Source organism: Aethalodelphis obliquidens, unplaced genomic scaffold (genome assembly GCF_003676395.1).
Source record: "Aethalodelphis obliquidens isolate GAN/ISIS:26980383/991018 unplaced genomic scaffold, ASM367639v1 scaffold40, whole genome shotgun sequence".
Classification (NCBI taxonomy): domain Eukaryota; kingdom Metazoa; phylum Chordata; class Mammalia; order Artiodactyla; family Delphinidae; genus Aethalodelphis; species Aethalodelphis obliquidens.
The window spans coordinates 1,808,630-1,834,747 of NW_020837984.1; the positions used below are offsets into that span (position 1 = coordinate 1,808,630).

Consider the following 26,118-nt stretch of genomic DNA (forward strand, 5'->3'; position numbering starts at 1 on the left):
TCTTTTATCTGTAATTTCTTTCAGATATGTATTAGAAAGTTTCAAAAAATTTCTTCAGTGTTATATTTACTAGTTTTAAAAAAACTAACACCAAAAATATGCACACATTTAGAGAAAACTACATATTCAGTATGTGCATCACATTAGTAAATACAGTTAAGAATAGTAAGTGTCAAAAATTGCTAAAATCACTTATTCCAAGGATTGATACTGAGTTTGGATATTTAATAAATGAGTTTTCCAGTTAAAAGCAAGTTATGCCAAGATAAAATATTCTATAGCCAAGTATGTAACAGTTAAATGGACTTAAAGAAATAAATTTCAAATTAATTGCAATTTTTAGTTTCCTTGCCCTAAAGCAAAATTTTCAGGACTATATTTGTACATATTTAAAAGAAAGCATAAATAAGAGAGATGCATTAAAAAAAGCAATCATTGGGCTTCCCTGGTGGCATAGTGGTTGAGAGTCCACCTGCTGATGCAGGAGACATGGGTTCGTGCCCCGGTCCGGGAAGATCCCCCATGCCGTGGAGCGGCTGGGCCCGTGAGCCATGGCTGCTGAGCCTGCGCGTCCGGAGCCTGTGCTCCACAACGGGAGAGGCCACAACAGTGAGAGGCCCGCGAACCAAAAAAAAAAAAAAAAAAAAAAAAAAAAAGCAATCATTGTTTTGTTTATATCCTTTTTAGTGGAGATAATCTAAGTCAAGACAATCTATTTTATTGATGTACCATGTAACATTCTATGTTGGCAGAGTTATAAGGAAATTGTCCAAATAGGTACTAATCTTTAATATGGTTCACCACCTCTTTCTTACATCCTCTTCCTCAGGTGGCTCCCCACTTCCTGCCTATTCTAATACCTCATTCTCTAATGCTATCTTAGTCTCTCCACAAAGATAAAAGCAATCTCATATATTCTTTTATCATATGGTACCATCAGTGACCTCCTGTGTTAATACAGTTTGCTTAACCTGTACACTATCACGTTTGATTATATTTGGATGAAGCAAATTCAAACGTACCTCTGTGTATCTAAAGATGTACTCTAGTATGGTGGAATGTGAATGCCTAGTATAGAGTACTATGGTAGAGTCAAGTCAGAAAACTTAGGCTTAAATTTCAGCTCCTTGACTTACTATGTGTGTGACTTTTGCTGAGAAGGGTAAGAAGTGAAACAAAAGTGTAAAGTTTTTTTAAATGGTGGTTATTATTTTTTAACAAATTTATTTTTTTATTTTTGGCTGCGTTGGGTCTTCATTGCTACGCGCGGGCTTTCTCTAGTTGCAGCAAGCAGGGGCTACTCTTCATTGTGGTGCACGGGCTTCTCATCATGGAGGCTTCTCTTGTTGCAGAGCACAGGCTCTAGGCGTGCCAGCTTCAGTAGTTGTGGCATGCGGACTCAGTAGTTGTGGCTCGCGGGCTCTAGAGCACAGGCTCAGTCGTTGTGGCGCATGGGCTTAGCTGCCCCGCAGCATGTGGGATCTTCCCGTACCAGGGATCGAACCCGTGTCCCCTGCATTGGCAGGCAGATTCTTAACCATTGCACCACCAGGGAAGCCCAAATGATGGTTATTAAATATTAGAGTTAATGAAAAAAAAATCTACCTTTTACTTTATTTCCAAGTACTGATTTTGTTATGTCTGAAAGTGCTAATATTAGGTAAGGCAGCTAAAAATTATACAAATTTTAAAAACCCAAATTATTCTAAAACCTCTATTTGGTTCTTTGGGTTCTTCAGAGAATTCTAGCTACATTTTTGTAAAAATTCCTATTTCCCAATTCCAATCTTACAATTAACATTAAAAAATACACAAGACATAAAAGAAATCAGAGGTTAGAAAAACTGATTGTTATTGTTAAAGCTCTACTATAACATCCTGAGACTTCCCAGACTTCACCTAGCTCTAAAGATGTTCATTATTAAGGTGCTAAGAAATGGAAAAACAATACATAACTTAGTCCAAGATAAATACTACTTTGTTAAGCAGGAGCAACAATTAATTTGTTGTTAATTAATGGGTTAAGAATGATAACATATGTAAATGAATAAGTGAAGAGACTTCAATTTGTTAGTAAAGTGATGAGAAACCTATTTAAAAATGTATGGGGCTTCCCTGGTGGTGCAGTGGTTGAGAGTCCGCCTGCCGATGCAGGGGACACGGGTTCGTGCCCAGGTCCAGGAAGATCCCACATGCCGCGGAGCGGCTGGGTCCATGAGCCATGGCCACTGAGCCTTTGCGTCCGGAGCCTGTGCTCCACAACCGGAGAGGCCACAACAGTGAGAGGCCCACGTACCGCCAAAAAAAAAAAAAAAAAAAAAGTATAGAAAAAGAAAGAGTTTTAGCAATACAATAGAAAGTGGAGAAAGTTTTGAGAAAATCAGGACAGCCACTCATTCAACAAATATTTATTGCATGTTTATTATCTGTCAGACATTATTCTAGATACTGGAAATAAGGCAATGAAGAAACAAAAATCCTTGCTCCCATGGAATTTACATTTTTGAAGGGGTAGAAAGAAAATAAGTAAATGTTTTTGGTGATAAGGGCTAACAATAAAATGAAACCAGGGAACAAGAGGTGGAGATAAGGAGAAGGATGCAAGTTTTGAAAGATATGCAAATATTCAAATATAGAGAATTTGAGAATTTTCAAGACCACTAAAGCAAAGCTTCACTGAATTGGTAGAAAATCTATCCTGGTATGAAGACAGTCCAGAAAAATTTGCAGAACATCAATAATTAATAAAAATAAAGACAGAACAAGAAAGAATGGCAGAGATTATCTTAATAGGAAAATAACAGAAGTGCTTTGAAAGATACAAGTCATTTCATTCCTATTATTTTTAATTGGCTTTGTATAACTTTTCTATAAAAATGGTATATTAACTATTTTTTTAGTTTTAGTTTAGAAACTTTTAAAACTGATACACAAGTTTCTGTGAATTGAAATTCATGTTGCTAAAGCACTTAAGAAAGACTATTTCAAGTTTGTGCCAGACAGACCCTAGAGACTATTCAAAGACAACTTAAACCAGGTCTCTCCTTCTTCCTACAAGTTACCCATAACACTTCCTTTACAGTAAGAACTTAAACAATACTTCTGGGAAAGGTCTGGGCTCATTTCCCTTTTTGAATCACATTGAACAAAATACTAAAACTAAAACTATACATTTCTAAGGTACTAAATATGGGCTTCAAAGATTTCTAGAATATACTGGAATGACAGTCTCTCCTTTGGGACTCTAAATCTGTTTTAAAAACTCAAACATAATTACATTTATCATACTATTTGTATTTAGCATTTTATCCGTGTTACTAGTGAAAAGAATTAAGACTATTTTATTATATTTTAGTAGCATGTAGAAAAAAATTAAATGAATGATGTTAAAAGAAAAGAAAATCTGACCAAAGTATCAAAAATACTCCAAATGTTGCTTATTATAACAGATGTTAAAGAAAAACCTTAAAAAGTACCTGCTTTCTCTGGCAACTAAATTAATGGTACTAGACCTAATTTTTACTTTTACTATTAGTGACGTCAAACATGCAAAAACTTCCTAATAAATTTATTAATTGTAAAGTGTTCTTGTCTTTTAGGCCTCAAATGATTCAGTTCATTATTTTAATGGTGGCTGAAGAACCACCTTGCTTCTTTTAGTATTTATTTAAACTGCAGCTTGTGCAGTCATACCAAACAACGGCTGCTGACAGAATTCTAAAAGTGGACTAAGATTTTTACTTGTAGACTGTGTCTCTGATAATCAAATTCACCTTCTTGCCTTCATCCACAGGAATAAAAATAACTTAAAAAAAAAAATCAAAGCACCAAGGTAATTTTCCATAACAGCTATAATTTACTTATTTTCTGACTTGAAAATTTTTAAATATTTATTTGCAAGACAAAAAGAGATGCTTGCTATGTATCAAGCAATTATTTGAAAAGGTCTGAATTGCCACTTAAACGTAATGAAGTGTTCAACAATCTTTCTGATAATCTAAAGTTACCAGTTACTGCTCTCAAGACCTCTCACATTCACTGTCCTTATTTATCACAATCAAAATTATTTGATTTAGTTATTTACTTGTCTATTATCCCTCTACTAGAGAACAGGGCTACAGCCTATCCTGTTTATCACTATAGCTTCAATGCCTTGGCATTCAATGAAAGGCAGCAGAAAAGAAGGGCAATCTGAAATTGTAATTTTTACTGAGCTTTTACATATTCCACATCATTAAAATAAAAAAGGAAAGAATACTAACACTTAAATTAACTTATCATCACTGAAAAGATTCACTGAAATAATTCCCCCCACTAACAATCATCTCAGGGTATTCTGTCAATTTTCTTCCTCCCTAAGAATCATTTTTGCAAGATGATCTTGATGCTTAACAACACATTAAAAAACAAACAAACCTGGAGACATCATACATTTGTGAATTTTAACCTACCCAAACTTACTCCTTCTGTGAGTCAGACAATCAAAATGTACAAAATATTTTACCTCAAATACTTTTTCTGAGGGGCGTATGAGATACAACAAAATACTTTTGATTGTTTGAGAAAGATTTTCAGGGAAATTTTTGGTTTTCCCAACAGTCAGGTAATTTAACAGATGACAATAACTGCACTGATTCGGCCTTTAATTTGAAATCTGTCAATATATTAAACTGGGTCATGTCTATCTTGGTTTTACACATGAAAATAAAAAATCATTTTAGTAAGTCAATTAATCATGTAAATAAGATGGATGACCTATTTCTGAAGATACCCTAGAAGTGCCTTAGAAAGATTTTATGGAAGACTATGAAGCATGAAAGGGAGCGGGTAGAGAGGGTTTGGTAAACTGGTTCAGTGGTACAAGCGGAATTTCAACACTCAGTAATATTTTAAGTATCTGAAACTACGTTGACAAAATGTTAAGATACTCAATCACTTCTAGATCTAAGTTACAACAGTTCACTGATATTCAAACTTAGATTAATTAAAAGAAAAGGGTGTAAGTGGTCATCCTGCAAATGTTAATGAAATATTTACAGGTGTGTCTAAAAAATGGTGACAGTCAAGACAAATCAAATCATTAATAATAATATCATCTTGGCACTATTAACATTTGGGCTTCTCAATTTTAGCACAACTAACATTTTGGGCTAGATAATTTATTTTTAACATTGATACAATACATTTTAATATATAATCCACATTCATATTTCACATTTTCCATCAAAATATTCTTTATAGCTTTTGGGGGGAGAGATTCAGAATCCAACCAAAGATACACTGTCTCCACTTGTTACACCTCTTTAGTCTCCCTTCATCTAGAACAGCTCCTTTGCCCTTTTTAAAAAATTGTTGTCAATGACATATACATTTTCTAGAAATCAGACTTATTGAGGTGTAATGTACATGCAATAAAAATCACCAATTTTATGTGTACAATTTAATGAGTTTTGACAAATGTACACAGTTTTGAAACCACCATTTCAGTAATGATGTCAACATTTTCATTATTTCAAAAAGCTTCCCTGTGCCCCTTTGCAATCAATTCCCTCAAGTATGTTTTTGACATTCCCTCTTTTTAGAAGCACTTTATTTTGTAGGCTTTCGTGATACCACGGCTTGTCTAGTTTCCCTCCTGTATCTCCTTCTTGGTCAGCTTAGCCAGTTTCTCCTTCTCTGTGAGGACAGGAATCTTATTTGTTATGTTTGCCACTTACGACCACATCCCCAGCACCTAAAACTGTGTCTGGCTCAGGAAACACTGCAAGACGTTCATCTCTATTAATTTATGTAATGCTCAGCTGCCAGCTAAGTATTATTATCTTTATTTTATAGATGAAGACGTTAAAGCTCAAGGAAGTAATTTGTACCATTTATACAACTGCTAGATAACAGAGAGCCAGGATTTAAATACACTATATAAAATACATTTTGATTATTATATCATTAATTAAATTATTAAATATTTCATTATTAAATATTTCACATATGTCATATTAAAGACAAATATGCAAATATTTTAAATATCTGGACTCCAGAATTTAAGATAGATTTTTATACCACTTTGTCCCTGTGACATAAAAGTTAAGCACATCTACTGAGAGAACTATAATTCAATGTGATATAATGTTTTGGATTTGAAAGGCACATGTTTGTTTGGGCTGGATAATTCTTAATCACGGGGAAATGTCCTGTGCATTGCAAGATGCTTAGCCACATTCCTGGCTTCTATCCACTAATGCCAGTAGTACTCTTAGGTACAACAACCAAAAATGTCTCTAGTCATTGCTAAATGTCCCCCAGGTGATAAAATCACCCTCTACTAAGAACCTCTTATCTAAACCATTGAACTGATGGATTTTACAATTCCCTCATCCGCAAATATCTCTGCGACTATAACTTCATTAAATTAATATGATCAATACAAAGACAATTTCAATACCTAGCTTGGGCAGGAGGAAGACAAAGAACAAGAAAACAGTAGTTTAATAAAAAAGAATGAAACATTACTACATGCTACAACATTGATGAACCTGGAAATCATTATGCTAAATGAAAGAAGCCAGTAACAAAAGACCACATACTGTACAATTGCACTTTTATGAAATGTCTACAATAAGCAAGTCTATAGAGACAGAAAATAGATTAGCAGATGCCTAAGGTTGGGGTGGTGGTGGTGGTGATGAGTGTGTATGCAGGGTTCGGGGAAATGGGGAGTGACTGCTAACAGATACAGGGTTTCTTTTTGGGGTGATAAAAATGTTCCAAAATTGGTGGTGTAGATGGTTGTATAATTCTGTATATATACTAAAAACCACTGAATAGGACACTTTAAATGGGCTATACAGTACGTGAATTATATCTGAATAAAGTTGTTAAAAAGAAAGCAATAGTAGACAACACAGAATTAGGTTGCACTGACAAATGATTTAAGATTCTGATAAAGAAATCCCCTTGCCTTTTATGTCTTGTTTCCCAAGGAGTCTCACAAAATTTTCAAGAAAAACTTGCATCTCCCTAAAGATAGTGTGAAACCAAAGATCTAACAACGTTCCAATAAGGGCAAGATTGATGAAGATTGTCAAAATGAGTCACTGCACCCCTTTATCTAGTCTTTTGTTTAATGTATCTAGAAATACTGACACAAAATAAGAATAAAAGACAAAACAGATATAACATAGAACCTAACTCACTCAAATCAAAGAGAGGAAAATGAGAGAAGGAATACAGGAAAAAAAACTTTTTAAGTTTAAAAAAAACCTAGCACAGACTTTTATTTCTGGCAATGAGGAATACTAAATATTAGAAAGGAAGGAAGGAAGGAGTTCAAAAATGCTGGATAGCTTTTTAAAAATCTTTTAAAATTTATTGACTTAGCTCAAAAGAAAATAAAAAGGTAACTGTCAAAAGATAAAACAAAATTAAAAACTGAACCCTGCAAATAAGACACAGAAGAAGCAGTTCTTCTTGGCCTTTGCTTGAGATTGAGGAGGGTTGTTTCCCTAAGAATCTGCGATAATGTGGTCCCAGTTAAAAAATACATACATAAACACATAAATACATAATTTACAAACACACAAATGCAGAAAAAGAGATCCAGAAGTACATATATTCAGGTGCTAATAATGGTAATCTCCAGGCCCTGAAATTATGTTTGTATTTTCTCATTTTTTCTAGTTTTCTATATACAGCATACAAGTATGCTTCTACAATAATATAAAGCTGCTTAAAATAAATTAAATGAAAAGTGTTTCAGGCTTGGCTACACAAAAGGAAACAAATCCTCTCTGAAGCAATGCATCCTTGGCTCAGACCCAGAAGTATTTTCCCACAGATAAACTTCCCCCCACAAAATGAGCTCACAATTAACACACACACACACACACACACACACACACACACACACTGCCACAACAGCTACCACCACGAGAAACAGCAAGCAGAAAACAAAGGGCAGATTCAGATCCCCACAGATCTGATTTCAGATTTTGTAATTATCCAACATAAAATAAAAAATAGACATTTTAAAAATTTCTGAAGAGATAAAGGAAGGAAAAAATTTTAAAAGAATGATTAATAAACAAAATGAAAAGGCAGATGAAAAAGAACCAAACAGAACTTCTACAAATGAAAGCCATGATTACTAAGAGGCAAAACTTAATCAGTGGGTTAAACAGAAGATATGAGGGGCAAATTATCAAACTGCAGAGATAGTCTTGAAAAAAAATACTCAGGATGTAGCACAAGACTGTAAACTGTAATGTAAAAGAAAGTTTAATAAGCATGGAGGATAGAGTAGGAAAGTCTAATATACACATAATAAAAATATCTGAGGAATATCAGATTAATACAAAAGAAGCAATATTAGAAGAGACAGTAGTAGCAGCCAGGAGAGAGAAAAAGACAGTTTAACCTAAGAACAAATATTTGACTGATAGCTGGTTTCTCCAAAACAAAAAGGACTCCAGGGAGAGAAGGTAAAAATCTGCAAAACACTGAGAGAAAAGTAATTGTTAACCTAAAACTACATACCCAATAAAATTACCTTTCAAGAACAAGGGTGAAATAAAGGCATTTTCAGACAGACATTGATAAACTTTACTATCAACAAACCTTCTCTAAACAAACAATCAAAAGATGACTTCGGTAAGAAAATAATACCAAAGGCAGGTCTGAGATAACAAAAGAAAACCATGAGGAGGAAAAAAAGGAAAACATGTAGCTTGATCTAAAAGAACACTGATTTGATTTATTTAACAGTACTTTCAATATTTAATTTATGGGGTTTAAAAACAGAACTAAAATACAAAATAAGAACAGCTTAAGGGCTTCCCTGGTGGCGCAGTGGTTGAGAGTCCGCCTGCTGATGCAGGGGACACAGGTTCATGCCCCGGTCCAGGAAGATCCCACATGCCACGGAGCGGCTGGGCCCGTGAGCCATGGCCACTGAGCCTGCGCGTCCAGAGCCTGTGCTCCACAATGGGAAAGGCCACAACAGTGAGAGGCCCACGTACCTCAAAAAAAAAAAAAAACAAGAATCCACCTGCCAATGCAGGTGACACAGGTTCAAGCCCTGGTCTGGGAACATTCCACACGCCACAGACAACTAAGCCCAGCGCCACAACTACTGAGCCCGTGCGCCACAACTACTGAAGCCTGCACGCCCTAGAGCCCGCACGCCACAACTACTGAGCCTGCATGCTGCAACTACTGAAGCCCACACGCCTAGAGCCCGTACTCTGCAACAACAGAAGCCACTGCAATGGAAGCCCGTACACCACAATGAAGAGATGCCCCCGCTCCTTGCAACTAGAGAAAGCCTGTGCACAGCAACAAAGACCCAACACAGCCAAAAATAAAATAAAATAAAAAATTTAAAAAAAATGCTCATGTTCAAACTCTGAAATATGCATCCAATTTAAGTTAAAAAAAGGAATAAAAAGTATATTGTTCAAAGGCAAAATTCTAGTAGGCTAACAAAGTGTTGCACTATATAAATTCTCAGGAAATTTAAAAAATTTTAAATTCATAAAATACAAAAATTATCTGTAAATTAGATAATTATGAAGTGCATGCTTGCATCTTTAACATTGCATAAGAAATAAACTGTGTTATTACTACTCAACCTCCAGCAAACAGACCAGTATCTGATATATAACAAGCATTTAGTATATACTAGGTCATTAATACTAAACAACACAAAAATGTGAATATGCAAGGAGTTATTAAAATACTAGATTAAAAAAAGAACCACTTACCTGGTAATAAAATTTTATCTGTCTCACCAAAATGGATAGATTATGAATTCTAAGTGAGGCATCATTGTTGACTTTTTTATTTACTCTCTGACTCTCCGATTTAGGATTACTGTAAGAAATAAAAAAAGAAATACTTTAAAAGTTATATTGAAATATACCTATCAACTTATAGATGACTAAAAATAATCATATAATACATTTTTTCTTTAAACAAACTGTGTACTCATCTTCATTAACAGATGATCTAAAAGGACATATGATTACTCTGACATGTATTCTGTGCTTTTAATTGATATAAATGCATCTGATATTTCAAAGACAGTGGCAAAATGTAAGTCAGATGTTTCCCTTCATTCTCATTTTGTCTCTCCACCTTCCTGCAATGAATAACATTTTATTCCTTTTGAGTATATATATTTCCACAACCCAAATAAATCTATTTACATCAAGAATGTAAAATATAGGCTGATAACCAATAAATGTTGTATCTTCTCACTGGAAAATGGAGACTATATTTGAGTGGGCAATGTCCCTGAGAAATTAAAGAGTGGAGTGATGACACAAGAGAACACGCTTATCTTGGGTAAACTTTGTAGATTCAATAAAAGCAAAGGGGGGCTTCCCTGGTGGCACAGTGGTTGGGAGTCCGCCTGCCAATGCAGGGGACGTGGGTTTGTACCCCGGTCCGGGAGGAGCCCACATGTCGTGGAGCGGCTAGGCCCGTGAGCCATGGCTGCTGAGCCTGCGTGTCCGGAGCCTGTGCTCTGCAACGGGAGAGGCCACAACAGTGAGAGGCCGTGTACAGCAAAAACAAAAACAAAAACAAAAACAAAGGGTTGAATGAGTTTGAAGTAGCAGAAACTGAACAAGAATAATAGGTAGGACACCATTAAGAATGAGAAATTCAATGACACCAAAAACAAAGGCAACAAAAGCAAAAATAAACAAGCGTGACTAACATCAAACTAAAAAGCTTCTGGACAGCGATGTATACAATCAACAAAATGAAAAGGTAAACTACAGAGTGGGAGAAAATATTTGCAAATCATATATCTAATAGGGGTTAATGTCCAAAATACACAAAGTATTCATACAACTCAATAGCAAAAAAAAAAAAATCTGATTTTAAAATGGGCAGAGGAACTGAATAGGCATTTTTCCAAAAAAGACATACAAATGGCCAACAGGTACATGAAAAGGTGCTCAACATCACTAATAATCAGGAAAATGCAAATCAGAACCACAAAGAGCCTCACACCTGTTGGAATGGCAATCATCAAAAAGACAAGACATAAGTGCTGGTGAGGATGTGGAGAAAATGGACCCCTTGTGCACTGCTGTTGAGAATGTACTGATGCAACCACTGTGGCGGTTCCTCAAAAACTTAAAAATAGAACTAACATATGATCTAGCAATCCCACTTTGGGTATATAAGCCAAAGGAAATAAACAGGATCTCAAAGAGGTACTGGCACTCCCACGTTCACTGCAGCATTATTTGCAATAGCCAAGATATGGAAACAACCCAAATGTCCTTCAACAGATAAACGGATAAAAAACATAGGAAATATATATATTTATATATATATATATATACACACACACACACACAAACATACACATGTATATATAGAGAGAGACAGAGAGAAGAATATTATTCAGACATGAGAAAGAAGGAAATCCTGCCATTTGTGAAAACATGGATGAAACTTGAGGGCATCATGCTAAGTGAAATAAGCCAGAAAGAGAAAAATACTATATATTCTTACTTATATGTAGAATCTAAAAAAAAAGTCAAACTCATAGAAACAGAGAGTAGAAAAGCAGTTGCCTGCGTCTGGGAGCAGGGGAGTTGGGTGGGAATATGGAGAGGTTGAAAAAAGGATACAAACTTTCAGCTACAAGATGAATAAGGCCTAAAGATCTAATGTAAGACATGGTAACTACTGTATTATATAATTGAAATTTATTAAGAGTGTAGAACTTAAATGTTCACACATACACACACAAAGGTAAAAATGTGAGGTGATGGAGATGTTAATTAGCTAGATGGTGGGAATCCATTCACATGTATACATACATCAAACCACCACTATATACACTTTAAGTATACTACAATTTTATTTGTCAACTATATGTCAATAAAGCTGAAGAAAATTTAAATTTTTAATTAAAATTTTTGTTTAAAGAATGGGAAATTTAAGTAAAACTGGTGGCACCAGAACAGAAGGGTAAGTTAATGCCAGAACATAAGTAAGGATGATCTAGCTCCTCATTAGGACAAGGAGAGCAAACTAGAAAAAGACATTGCCAGGTGAAATGGCAGACAGTAAATCAGGATTCCCTATGCAAGGGCTGAGTGCATAGTATTATAAAGCAGAAACCTAAGAAGTTGCTGGGACAGAGTACTATCCTACGACTTTAACTGCAGGCACGTCCACGCGAGAATGCAGAGAAGTAAAGAAATTGACACCTATCCAATAGAGAATAGGAACTGAACAGAAACCTCTCATTCCTTAATCCCTTCCTTTTTCTACACTGTCTATTGCACTCCTAATGCCTTCACTTCCTTCCCTAGACAGCACTTTATGGTGCTTTATTTCAGCAATTCTTCTGTTTTTGTGGGCTATATTTATCAATATTTACTGTATTAGAAAATAAAACAGAAAATTTCACAATTATTTGTTTACTTATTAACTTATTAAAAAAATAATAAACCTATTACATGCTTACAAATACCAAACCAAAAAAATTTTAGTGAGAAGACTGGCATTGTTTCACTATTTTTACAGATCTCTTTAATATCTGGTTTAACTTAAGAGGCTGATGTTCATCTTTGCTTCTGCATTCAATCTACTATTTGTGTTATTTTGGTTCATGTATATGAAGAAAAAATCAGCTTCACATGGATATTTAGTTGGAAGTAGGAAACTCCTATGGACCCTCTAAAAGGATCCTCAAACCATACTCTGAGAACTATTGCTTTTACTTCAACTATTCTCTTGCCAGCCCTCCCAACAATGATCCTTCTGTCCTTTGATCACATTCATACTGTCAATCCCTGACACTGGATCAGCTCAACCATCTACACTGAGATTGCTCATAGTACTAAGTGAGAAAATAATACAACTAAACTCAGCTAAAACATCAAATAGGAAGGAATAGTTAGTACCAGATTTGCCCTTTTTCCATCAAGAATTAGAAAACTGGACAAAACATACAAAATAACTATTTTCAGACTTCGAACAGCAAGACTGTAATCCCTGGCGAAGCAGTAAGGTACTTTCCAGAATGAGGTATAAGGAGGGGTAGCCCACGTCTCGCTGAACTTGAAGAGACAAAGTTTGGAGTTCAAGGGAATTAAAGAACACCAGACACAAGGGAGCTATACAAACAAAAAGCTCCCAAAATATGCCCTTAAGATTTTGGCTAAATACTAAGTTATACATATGTACCCTGAAACTCCAGGAGGCTGAGCAGAGTACAAGCACAGAAAAGCTGGAAGCTAAACAACACCCAAAGCTCACAAAGTGCAGAGGAATTTAAGCTCCGACCAGCCAGAGTAAACACCTAGAGCATTAGTAGAGACCTCAGAAGAGTCATGTCTTGGAACTAAACTAGCAGTTAAGTAAAAGCTATTCCAGAAGCTCCCTAACAAAGCTGTTAAAACAAGCACTGAAAGGATCAAGCTGGGAATTCCCTGGCTGTCCAGTGGTTGGGACTCTGTGCTTCCGCTGCAGGGGACATGAGTTCAATCCCTGGTCAGGGAACTAAGATCCCGTGTGCCATGCAGCACGGCAAAAAAACAAAACAAAAAGGGATTAAGCTGATTGCAAGTAACTTGACAACCTGCCAAAACAAAATTCAACACTGCTTAAAGAACAAGATCCAGACACCACAATGTAATAATCACAATGTCCAATATAAAATAAAAAATTACTAGACATGCAAAGAAGCAAAAAAAAAAAAAAGTGATTTGTAACCAGGAAAGAAAATGGAAACAATTAATAGAAACAGATCCAGAAATGAAAGAGATCATGGAAAGAGTAGGCAAGAATGTCAAAGCAGCTGTTATGAATATACTAAAGGACTTAAAAAAACAAACATTATGTGGAGAAAAATGTAAACTACTTTTTAAAAACCCAAATGGAACTTCTAAAGCTAAAATATACAGTATCTGAAATGAAAAATTCATTGCATATGCTTAACAGAAGATTGGAAACTATAACAAAAGATTAGTGAACTTGAATACACAGGAAAAAAAAAATTCCAGGGCTTCCCTGGTGGCGCAGTGGTTGAGAGTCCGCCTGCCGATGCAGGCGACACAGGTTCGTGCCCTGGTCCAGGAAGATCCCACATGCCGCGGAGTGGCTGGGCCCGTGAGCCATGGCCGTTGAGCCTGCGCGTCCGGAGCCTGTGCCCGACAATGGGAGAGGCCACAGCAGTAAGAGGGCCGCGTACCACCAAAAAAAAAAAAAAAAAAAAAAAAAAAAAATCCAAAGCACACAGAGGAAAAAAAAACCAAACAAACCTGAAAGACACTAAATGACCTATGGGGCAGTATCAGACTTACAGAAAAGTTGCACGGACAAGTACAGCCTTTTTCCTAAACCACCTGAGAATTGCTGACCTGATACCAAAGAGTCCACAAATATTTTGGTATTTATCTTGTACAAACACATATAACTATCAAAATTGGGAGATTAACAATTATACAGTTATTATAATCCAATCTTTAGAATCTATTCAAGTTTGTTGTTCCAAATAGGAATGGATTTATAGGAAAAGGATCTAGCTCAGTACCACACTTTGCATTCAGTAATCTGAATTGCAATCTTTAGTCTCTTTCAGCTGGAACAGTTTCTATCCTTCCTTGAAATTCATGACCTAGACACTTTAAAAGATTACAGGCCAGTACTTTCATAGAATGTCCTTCAATTGGGTTTGTCTGATTAAATCGTATATTACTCATAATTAAGTTCAGGTTATGTATCTGTGACAGGAAAAATATAGAAGAGATGCTCTGATCTTCTCCAATGCATCCTTAGAGGTGGTACATGATTTCAATTTAGCCCATTACTGATGATATTCACTTTTATCATTTGACTAAACTGGTATCTGCCACTTTTCTCCATTATAGTTACTATTTTCCTCTTGTAATTATTATTTTGTGAAGACATACTTTGAAACTATGTCAATAATCTGATATTCACCTATCTTCAATTTACTTATGCGTGTGTTTGTTTACATCAGTATACACTCATCGTTCTCCATAATTATCGGTCGATCAAAATCTATTACTATAATTACATTTATAACTACCATAGATTGCCTTTTCATTTTGTTGACTGTTTCCTTTATTGCACATAGGTTTTTTAGCTTAATGCAATCCTATTTGTCTATTTTTGCTTTTGGTGCTGTGCTTTTGGGATCATCCATTGAGTCCTTTTTCAAAACCACTTTATAATTTTCTCTAGGAAGGCCTTTTATTAGCTATAGTCTTAAATACCTTCTAGTTTTTGCTGTTAGTGTGAATGTAATATTTTTAAAATATATTTGCTAGTAGCTTACTACTGATATGTAAATGCAATCAATTTTTGTGTATTGCTCTTATCTTTAGAAACCCTGCTAAACTCTAACAGGTTGTTTGTTGGTACTCTTGCAGGTTCTCTTGAATAAAATTTGTAGTTTTTCCATATTGATAATCAATTATCCCAACATCAATTACTGAAGAGCTTATTGTTTCCCACTGATCTCTATGATCACACTAGATTCCCATGTAAGTGTGGATACACTTTTGGAGTCTATTCTGTTCCTTTAACCCATTTGTCTATTCCTATGTCATTAAAACCTTCTAAATATTACTATACCTTTATTAGCATCTTGATTCTATTAGAGCAATTCCCGCTCTTTTGTTTTTGCTTTCTAAACTGTCCTGCTTAAAATAAATAAATAACAAGTAAATTGTCCTGCTTAGTCATACATGCTGCTCTTTTCTATGAATGTTAGGATATTTATAAGATTCTATGAAAAAGCTTGTTGAGATTTATTAGGATTTTATTTAAAATATTAATTTGATAAAGACTGACATTTGCATTAGTAAAATTTTAAAATTTCCCCCCAAATGTCTTTACATTTAAGTAGGATTTTTTTTCCTCCTTGGGCTTTTGTTTGTGAAATAGATTTTTTTTCTATCACATTGGCTACCTGGTCATTGCTAGTGTATAATAGGAAAACTGTAGTTTTTGTATATTGCACTTCTGATTGACCACCTTTCAAAATTTAGTTTATTCAGTTCATTTTCTTGGATTTTCTCAGTAAAAAAAATACTGTCAGCAAATGACAGTTTTATCTCCTCCTTTCCAATCGTACATCTCATTTCTGTTTCTTTACTTACTGTATTAACAAATAATAATGGAGATAAGAGCTATCCTTTATCTTGTTCACAAATTTCATGCTTTTAATGTTTTCCCATGAATGCATAATGTTCACTGTAATTTTCTGATGAATACCTTTCTTCAAATTAAGTTCCCTCCTATTCCTATCCAATATCTTAACTGGTGCTGAATTTTTCCTACATCTACTCCCATATGATTCTTCTCATTTAATATGTTAATGTAGTGAATTACATTGTTGCCTTTTTAACACTGAATCATCCTTACAATCCTAGACTATTTACTCCATCAGCCCCACCCCACAGTATAACAACTAATCCCCGTTTTTGGTACATCATTCTATCATGGGTCTTCCAATAATTGCCTTTATGCCTCTCACTTTCTCACTAGAATGTAAGCTCCCTGACAGCAGGGACCTTATCTTATTCTCTAAAAATTAGCATATATCCTAACCAAATGTTTGAATAAATAAAAAGAATAAATGATCTGAGACCAAGCACAGTGTTTTAAAAATTGTTGCTTACTATTAAGAGTTATGAGGGCTTCCGTGGTGGCGCTGTGGTTGAGAATCTGTCTGCTAATGCAGGGGACACGGGTTTGAGCCCTGGTCTGGGAGGATTCCACATGCTGCGGAGCAACTGGGCCCGTGAGCCACAACTACTGAGCCTGCGCGTCTGAAGCCTGTGCTCCATAACAAGAGAGGCCGCGATAGTGAGAGGCCCGCACACCACGATGAAGAGTGGCCCCCACTTGCCACAACTAGAGAAAGCCCTCGCACAGAAACGAAGACCCAACACAGCAAAAATAAATAAATGAACTAATAAACTCCTACCCCCAACATCTAAAAAAAAAAAAGAAAAAGAGTTATGAAATGACATTCTCCAAGCTAAAAACTCATTTGGCAGTCTGGACTAGACACTCCCTACTAAGTTTGTGTCCCAAAGATCAGGTGAGTAACAAGAGTCCTAAACCACAATTTGAGATGTACAGAACAAGCAAGAATAATAGTAAAGTGAGTTAAATCCAACTTGTGACTGATTTATACTTAAAGCAAATAATGAGTAATGAATTGCCCAAAGCAAATGGCAGTATAAGTGGAAAAGTGGGTCTCTTAGGTAAAGGTATCACCCAGAACTAGTAACTTACAAAAACAAGGACACTACACTGCAGCAGTCAGATCACGTGTCATGGCAGAGAAAAGACAACAGCGTGGTCAGGAGGTCATGGTTAAAAATTCAGAGAGCTGAAGGGAAAATCCTGTTTTATGTAATCAACCTGGTACATGTTCTGTCAGTAAGTTAAATCCTCATTGAGTACATACTGTGGCTATATTACTTAATGTACAAGAGCTTAGTTTAGTCACTCTATCATTGTGTTTGTAACTGGGAAAAGAGAGTAGGAATAACCCTAGTAAAAATGTTACATATACTATGGTTATGTAAATTTCATTTGGAATCACAGACATTCAGTAAATATCTTTTCTCTCTAGTCTTCTTCCATCTTTTTATTTCTATTTTCCTTACTCTATATTTGAATTCCTTTAAATTACCTCTCACCCATGACTATTTCCTAAATGATAACATTTAGATCTAAAAAATACTTTAGAGATTATCTAGTTTCACTGTAAATCAGAAAATTGAAGTCCAAAGTAGTAATTTGCCTAGGCTCTTACAACTTTTTCCCTTTACTCTCTCTCTTTCAACCTTTTCTCTTATCATTCAGGACAACAAAGAAAAGACAGAAGGAAAAAGGTTTCGGTAATGATATCTATAAAATGCACATATACAATAAATCATTGTTTTTATTATATTGTTTGAGCATATTCCTAATTGTTTTCATAGTGATTAATCAAACTAAAGAATATTCATTTCCTTCCCCCCTCCAGTTCATTACAGTAACATTTTATTAAGAAACCTAGGTATTGGGCTTCCCTGGTGGCACAGTGGTTGGGAGTCCGCCAGCCGATGCAGGGGACACGGGTTCGTGCCCCGGTCCGGGAAGATCTCACATGCTGCGGAGCGGCTAGTCCCGTGAGCCATGGCTGCTGAGCCGGCGTGTCCAGAGTCTGTGCTCCGCAACGGGACAGGCCACAACAGTGAGAGGCCCGTGTACCGCAAAAAAAAAAAAAAAAAAACCTAGGTATTTAATCCTGATGACAAAGATTTTAGTTTTGATATTACTACTGAAGAGGTATGTAAACTAAAAAAACTGTACAAGTTTACAGTGCAAGCCCATTGTTACATGACAATATATAATTTGGATTATACTTTGGAATGGATATGTAACATCCCAATAAACACATGTGATTTCATTCCCACTTTAATAAATTTTATAATGGAAATATTATCTTTGCCCTGATAGAATTGTTACCAAGCTTCTCTGTGCTCTTAAAGTGATTTTTTAAATTAAGTCCTAAAGTTTCTTTTAAAATTTTATGTCCAACATTCCTCAAATGACATTTCAAAATTTATTCAGTTGCCAGAAAGGCCTATAGTCTCCTTTGCATAAAGCTCTTCTAAGAATTATCAAGTTTTAAGAATTTAGAATTTTGGTTTGTTCAAAATCTTCTACGAATGTTTTTTTACCAAAAAAAAATCTGTAAGTTTTATGTTAAGTTTCTTCAGCCTCTGAGAAAGTTTGTTCATAACAATTAAAACAACTCTGAATATAAAAAGAGGGAACAGTTCAGCTTTTATATACTAAGGATATCAGATGAAATTACTTTAGAAATCTGGGAAAAAAGTAACTGCTAAGCACTCTAGGTATGGACCTAGAGAGCAACAAACTTTCGATTACTAGGCTTGGGTTTCCCATTTGATTCACGCTTAACTTGGGTTAGGGTCATACTGACATATGTTAGGATCATGAAAACAGGCCCTTTGACCCCAAGAACATGATCTCTTTATGTGAGAAGGACTTCCCTCAGATGAAACTGCCTGAAAAGTCTTAATCTCAACTCCCATGAAAAACGGTTGAACATTTAAGGATGGATTTACTGAAAATTATGCAAATCAAGAAAATTAGTAACTTTATGGGACTTCCCTGGTGGCACAGTGGTTAAGAATCCGCCTGTCAATGCAGGGGTCATGGGTTCGATCCCTGGTCTGGGAAGATCCCACATGTCGCAGAACAACTAAGCCCGTGCGCCACAACTACAGAGCCTGCGCTCTAGAGCCCACGAGCCACAACTACTGAGCCCTCGTGCCACAACTACTAAAGCCCGAATGCCTAGAGCCCATGCTCTGCAACAAGAGAAGCCACTGCAATGAGAAGCCTGCGCACGGCAACGAAGAGTAGCCCCCACTCATCACAACTAGAGAAAGCCTGCATGCAGCAACAAAGACCCAAAGCAGCCAAAAAAATCCAAGATAAAGAAAATTAGTAACTTTAGGAAAGTACTATTTTTTTTTTTTTTTTTTTTTTTTTTGTGGTATGCGGGCCTCTCACTGTTGTGGCCTCTCCCGTGTGGAGCACAGGCTCCGGACACGCAGGCTCAGCGTCCATGTCTCACGGGCCCAGCCGCTCAGCGGCATGTGGGATCTTCCCGGACCGGGGCACGAACCCACGTCCCCTGCATCGGCAGGCGGACTCTCAACCACTGCGCCACCAGGGAAGCCCAAGTACTATTTTTTTAAAAAAGAAAAATGTAATAATGATACACTACCTGCCTCTGAAGGAAACATTATATGTGAATACTGATTACTGATTTAACTAAACTTATAATAAAGAAACAAATTAGAAGGACAGGGTAAGAAAATAAAGAGATGGGACATAAAAAAGGCTAAAATCTCACCTACCATTATCAGGAAGTCAGTAGATAATGCCTAAAAGGGATAAACCAAGAAATACAAGGGTAAAAAAATAAAATAAAAACTAGGGTAGGCATTTTTTCACTATATTTGGGGCTAAGTGACAGAAGAAACTGCTAAAAAAAAAGTTAAAAGTTTTTACTCTGGGGAACAGAACTGAGATGTAATAAGTTAGGGCAGGGATTGCTGTTTTTCATTATGAACGTTTTGGTATTAACTAATTCTTTTAACCATGTAAAACATTTTTTTAAAGAGGGAAAAGACACCCACAAAAAATTCTGTTCCATGAAACCTGTCTATTTCATTTACTTCTAGGGAAAAATATGAGGCTATATATGCGAGATTCAGTGCTAGAGACTGAGGGTCGTAAGATGTGTGAGACTATGCCTAAGAAAATAAAACAATATAAAACATTTCTTCTGTAAAAAGTACGCATTTTATGTAAATACAGAAAGCACTCCATTCCTGCATGTATTTTAAGGTTTATTTCTTTACACAGTAAAAGTTACAGTACAGAAATTTAAACACACTTGGTATGAGTCCAGAGTTCTCTAAAAAGAAATTGTAGTCTACTCAGTATTCTAAATATTCTGTCTTTTCTTCATGTTTAATATTTAAAATGCTAAACAAAGATTAATTCAGAATAGACAATCATAATTAATGAAGTTTTGTTTAAGCTCTTTTTGAAAGCATACTTTTTTTTTAAAAAAAGACTTTATCTTTGGAAAGAACTTTTTTTAAAATAAAAGATGAGCTATTGAATGATACACATGTGATAGGTGAGCAAGTACCTTTCTAATTATATACAACTATTTCTAAGCCAACATAATCTCAAATTGACCATCTCCTCTTATAAGATGAAAACTGAAAAATGCTTTAGAGGCAAATAGCCTAGCAATATAGCTCAAATCTGTCCAACCAGAAGTTAAATGCAACATGGCAGTAAAAGACAGCCTCAAGCAATTTCACATTTATAAATGACCTACTTATGACAAGATACATTAATTTCAATAAACAGGCTATAGTATTATCTACCACTGTATACAGTAATTTTAAATTAGAGTAAAAGAGGAAGGAAAAGACAGTAATTCTGCAACACTAATATTCTGAGATTTGGTCCTTATATAACCAAGGATTATGTCTTTACTTATTTATTGACTAATATCTATGAGAAACAGAAATCTGATAGTTTTAATGGCTTTATGCTCTTCTACCCAGACTTCAAACCTCTTATGTATCCTCTTGAACCATCTGTTTAGTGTTGGTGCTTAACAACTACATGTGCTCATGTTTTTGATAATGCCATTCTAATTTAAAGCTAGTTGTATACAGGGCTTTTAAAACATTTTTTGAGATATTTTATATTATGAAACATATAACTGCATAGTATTTACATGTCACCTCAAAACATTTTGAAATAAGTAAGTTATTTGCATATCTGACTTCAAATGTACACATACCAATATGATAGCTTTATGAAAAATTATTAACTGGGTAAATATCATCACATTTAGGGTTATCCAAGTAGTAACATATCAGGGGAATAAGTGGTTTTAAAAAAAGTATCCCTTCACCTTAGTAGTATCTCCCCCTTCTCACAAGCTCAATCGTTGTGCATGATGGCCAACAGGCCAACAATAAAACCTAATATTAATATATAATCTTTTAAATATCCACAAAATATTTTCACATATGTTAACTAATTTGATCTTCATAATGACTGAATAGTCATTCTTGGAGAGGTATGTGCTACATAATTACCACATAGACATTATGGACACAGCCCAACCCCCTTCTGTACATTCTCATAATTTAAGATTCGAAAGTTGAAGAATTATCTGACATTTTCTAGTTAGCCCAAGATTGAGCTAGCAGTACAGCATGATATTCACTGATTTAACAGTGAATAAACAGAACTAATGATTTGATTTAAAAATTGCAAATGGGGGCTTCCCTGGTGGCGCAGTGGTTGAGAGTCCGCCTGCCGTTGCAGGGGACACGGGTTCGTGCCCCGGTCCGGGAAGATCCCACATGCTGCGGAGCGGCTGGGCCCATGAGCCATGGCCGCTGAGCCTGCATGTCCGGAGCCTGTGCTCTGCAACGGGAGAGGCCACAACACTGAGAGGCCCGCGTAACGCAAAAAAAAAAAAAAAAAAAAAGCAAATGGACACAAATAGAATAAAAATCCAATACACTTAACTCTGGTTTTATCTGAATTGGATAAAATGACTAAAGATCTACCCTTTACTTCTTAGAATGAGCCAACATGAGCCCTTCAAAAATTAGTCTAGCAGTTTTCTAACTTTTCGGTCTGAAGACCTCTTTCACTCGTTTTTTAAAAAGATTTTTTTGATGTGGACCATTTTTAAAGTCTTTATTGAATTTGTTACAATACTGCTTCTGTTTTATGTTTTGTTTTTATTTGGCCACGAGCATATGGGATCTTTACCCCCTGACCAGGGATCAAACCCGCACCCCCTGCATTGGAAGGCAAAGTCTTAACCACTGGACCGCCAGGGAAGTCCCCTGAAGACCTCTTTTCACTCTTAGAAATTACTGATAACTCTAAGGAGCTTTTATTTATGTGAGTTACATCTATCTATATTTACTATATTAGAAATTAAAATTAAGCAGTAAAAAATAATTTATTAGTCCATATAAAAATAACAAACTCATATGTTAACATAAAGAGCATTTTTATGGTAAGTAGCTATCTTTTTCAAAAACAGTAAAAATTTTAGAGGGGAGTGACATTCTTTCATAACTTAGTAAATCTCAAATCTCTTTAATGTTTGGCTTAATAAAAGACATCTGAATTCTTAAATCTGTTTCTACATTCAATGTGTTGTGATACATTATTTTGTCTAAGTATATGAAAAAAGTTGACTTTACATAAACATGCAATCAGAAAAAGGAAGAGTATTTTAATAGCTTTTTCAGATAATTATTGATATTCTTCTTTGATACTGCCAAAATTCAGTGAAGTGGTATTTTTTTAAAGGTTGGACGAAATCTGGAATCCGAAGCCCTCATCAATGAACTTTTCTTACTGTTATACATTAAAATCCATTGGTTTAGCTGGCATGTTGAATGGATCTTTTACATACGCATGATTTCTTATCAAGCATTGGTCATTTTAAAAATTGGTTCATTGAGTTATACGATCTTCCAAATGCTGCACATTTTATTATTCAATATTTTAAAATTACATTGATTTTTATCACCTCCAGTCTCATTAGAAAAGTCTTTAAATATTGAGAAGCTACCAAGCTCATGGTTTCTATAATTCAATTTTATCACTGACAAACATAGTATCAGTTATTTTCCTTGAAGTGATAGGCTCACTTTATTCATTTTTGAAAAGGTGCCGAATACTCAAGCCTGAATAACTATGGTTTGTCTGTTAGTCATTCTTTCGAGAAAAAACAGTGTTCCAGGGCTTCGCTGGTGGCGCAGTGGTTAAGAATCCGCCTGCCAGTGCAGGGGACACGGGTTTAGGGCACACGAGTTTAAGCCCTGGTCCAGGAAGATCCCACATGCTGCAGAGCAGCTAAGCCCGTGCGCCACAACTACTGAGCCTGTGCTCTAGACGTGCTCCGCAACAAGAGAAGACACCGCAATGAGAAGCCCGCACACTGCAATGAAGAGTAGCACCTGCTTGCCACAACTAGAGAAAGCCCACGCACAGCAACTACTGAAGCCCACGCGCCTAGAGCCCATGCTCCACAACAAGAGAAGCCACTGCAGTGAGAAGCCCTCACACCGCAATGAAGAGTAGCTCCCGCTTGCCACAACTAGAGAAAGCCCACGCACAGCAACAAAGACCCAACACAGCAAAATAAATAAAAATAAAATAAATTAATTAAAAAAAAAAAAAACAGTGCTCCACAAAACAGAGACTTGTTCGGCCTTGCAACTCAAAAAATCATGAGTACTTTTTCTTGAGATAATCATTATATTCCATTAGGCAATAGAAGTGTTTTATGCATACTTCCCATTTTTTCCTACAGAATGTAAAAAAGACACGTATGGGGGGGCTTCCCTGGCGGTCCAGTGGTTAAGACTCTGCACTACCAATGCAGGGGGTGCGGGTTTGATCCCTGGTTGGGAAACTAGAATCCTGCATGCCACGTGGAGCCGCCTTAAAAAAAAAAAAAAAAAAAAAAGACACGTACAGTACTCAAGGGTCAAGATTCAATAACTTTTACTGCTTCATCAAGGGCACTTTAAAGTGAAGCTGGATTTCTTTATAACCACAACTGTGAAGAATACAATGACTACCAGCACAACTTCGTACTACTTCTTGATTCATGCTAAGATGTCAGCAGTTTTACCCACCTTTGCTTTCATACCATCATTGCTTTTGCAACACAGGGAAGAAAGGCAAATGACATCTTAATATTATTATAAAAATAATTTTGACTTGACAGAGAACCAGATAGACCCCCAGGTGTCTGCTGATCCCACTTTGAGAACCACTGTATTAGGCAAATCAACTCCTGTTCTTGATTACAGAAACCAGAGGACTTAGTATTATGCTTATCAGTGCCTTCATAAAATAACAGAATCTTCATTTATTCAGTGGTCAACTACATGGCCAGTCACTGAAACAAAAATTGTTTATATAGCACCAACGAGCATCACTGATTGGTGACGGAACCTTCACCCACTGTCCTTAAGCCTTAAGAAAGGGTCACAGAGGCCTTCCCTGGTGGCGCAGTGGTTGAGAGTCCGCCTGCCAATGCAGGGGACACGGGTTCGTGCCCCGGTCCGGGAAGACCCCACATGCCGCGGAGGGGCTGAACCTGTGAGCCATGGCCGCTGGGCCTGCGCGTCCGGAGCCTGTGCTCCGCAATAGGAGAGGCCACAACAGTGAGAGGCCCGCTTACCGCAAAAAAAAAAAAAAAAAAAAAGAAAGGGTCACAGAAGTTTGTTTAAATCAGTATCCTAGGGCAGTATATGCTCCAGATCCAGTCAGTCCTAGAGACTCAAGAAATCTCAAACTCAGCTGATATGTAGTTAGGTATTTTCCTTGATCAGTGACAGACTTATTAACCAGTATGGCTTTCATTCCTACACTATTGATTCACTAAAGATACTTAACCTTAACCCTCCTAGGGTAATTTAAATAGTTCACTTGATTAATTATCAGTGACAGGTATCATTGTCATTTTTGAGAAGCAATAAAGCCCTCTAAAATGAGGAAAAAGTTTAAAAAGTATTTTCCAACATACAATCTCTTCTAATTAATGAACTAAAATACATAATCATAGAATCTTACCTGAAGTAAAAAGTTTTAAAATTTGATAAGAAAATACTTTTTCATCATCAGTTCTTCTAATATTAAAAAAAATAACCCCCATTACTCTAAGGGTAACTCTAAGAATATGAATTCTATAAAGAGCAGAATTCTATTCAACAATATTGGTTTAATATGCCCTTTTCAGGACACCATAAAAGTGATCCAAAAGGATCACAAGCTAACTTCATTATAAGCCCACCAATTAAAAGCAAAATAATAGATGCCTATTTAAAAGGCACTGGTAATGACAGACAGAAATGAAAGAAAAAATACAGTAAAAAGAAGTAAAACAGAAGAGAAAAAATAGCCACATGTAAAACAAGTGTAGTATTGAAAAAGATGTGATCAACTGAAAACCAGGTTAGAAGAAACACACACAAATAGGGAGGTAAGGAATGATTAATAGGCAAGATGGTCTACAAATGGCCCAGGAGGAATAAACTGTTTTGAGGACATCCAATATAATAAAATGGGTCACTAGTTTTTAATAGAGGAACAGATGACCTAAGATTTTAGAGTAGGTTAAAAGTGACTGGGAACAGCAAAGTTCATGAATAATGGGATGTTCAAAAGAAAAATGTGCAATACTCAATAAATAATGAGCTTAGTTCTCTATAAATTTAAGAATTTAATTTTTTAAATAGAATTAAAAACAAACAAACAAAAAAAACTCTGGAGAACTACGCAAAGAAGACCAGAGTAAATAACTCTGCAACAGCCTACGTCTTCAGAATAACGTGCAAAACAGAGTAATTATATGAATATTCTCAGATAACAGAAAAATTTGAAGACAGCACTACCTAAACTCTGAAACACTGTTTTAACCTCTATTAGCACAGACAAAACTTTAAATCC

General features: G+C 35.9%; 1 protein-coding gene across 11 annotated transcripts in view; it reads right to left on the minus strand.

The window, feature by feature from the left end:
• CCDC88A (coiled-coil and HOOK domain protein 88A) overlaps positions 1–26,118 on the minus strand; it is a 195,923-nt gene that overhangs the window by 87,913 nt on the left and 81,892 nt on the right. For all 11 annotated transcript variants that reach the window (XM_027131699.1, XM_027131700.1, XM_027131697.1 and 8 more), the window contains one exon: positions 9,759–9,867. In XM_027131699.1, coding sequence (XP_026987500.1) covers positions 9,759–9,867 — 109 coding nt within the window. The remainder of the gene's footprint in view (positions 1–9,758; positions 9,868–26,118) is intronic.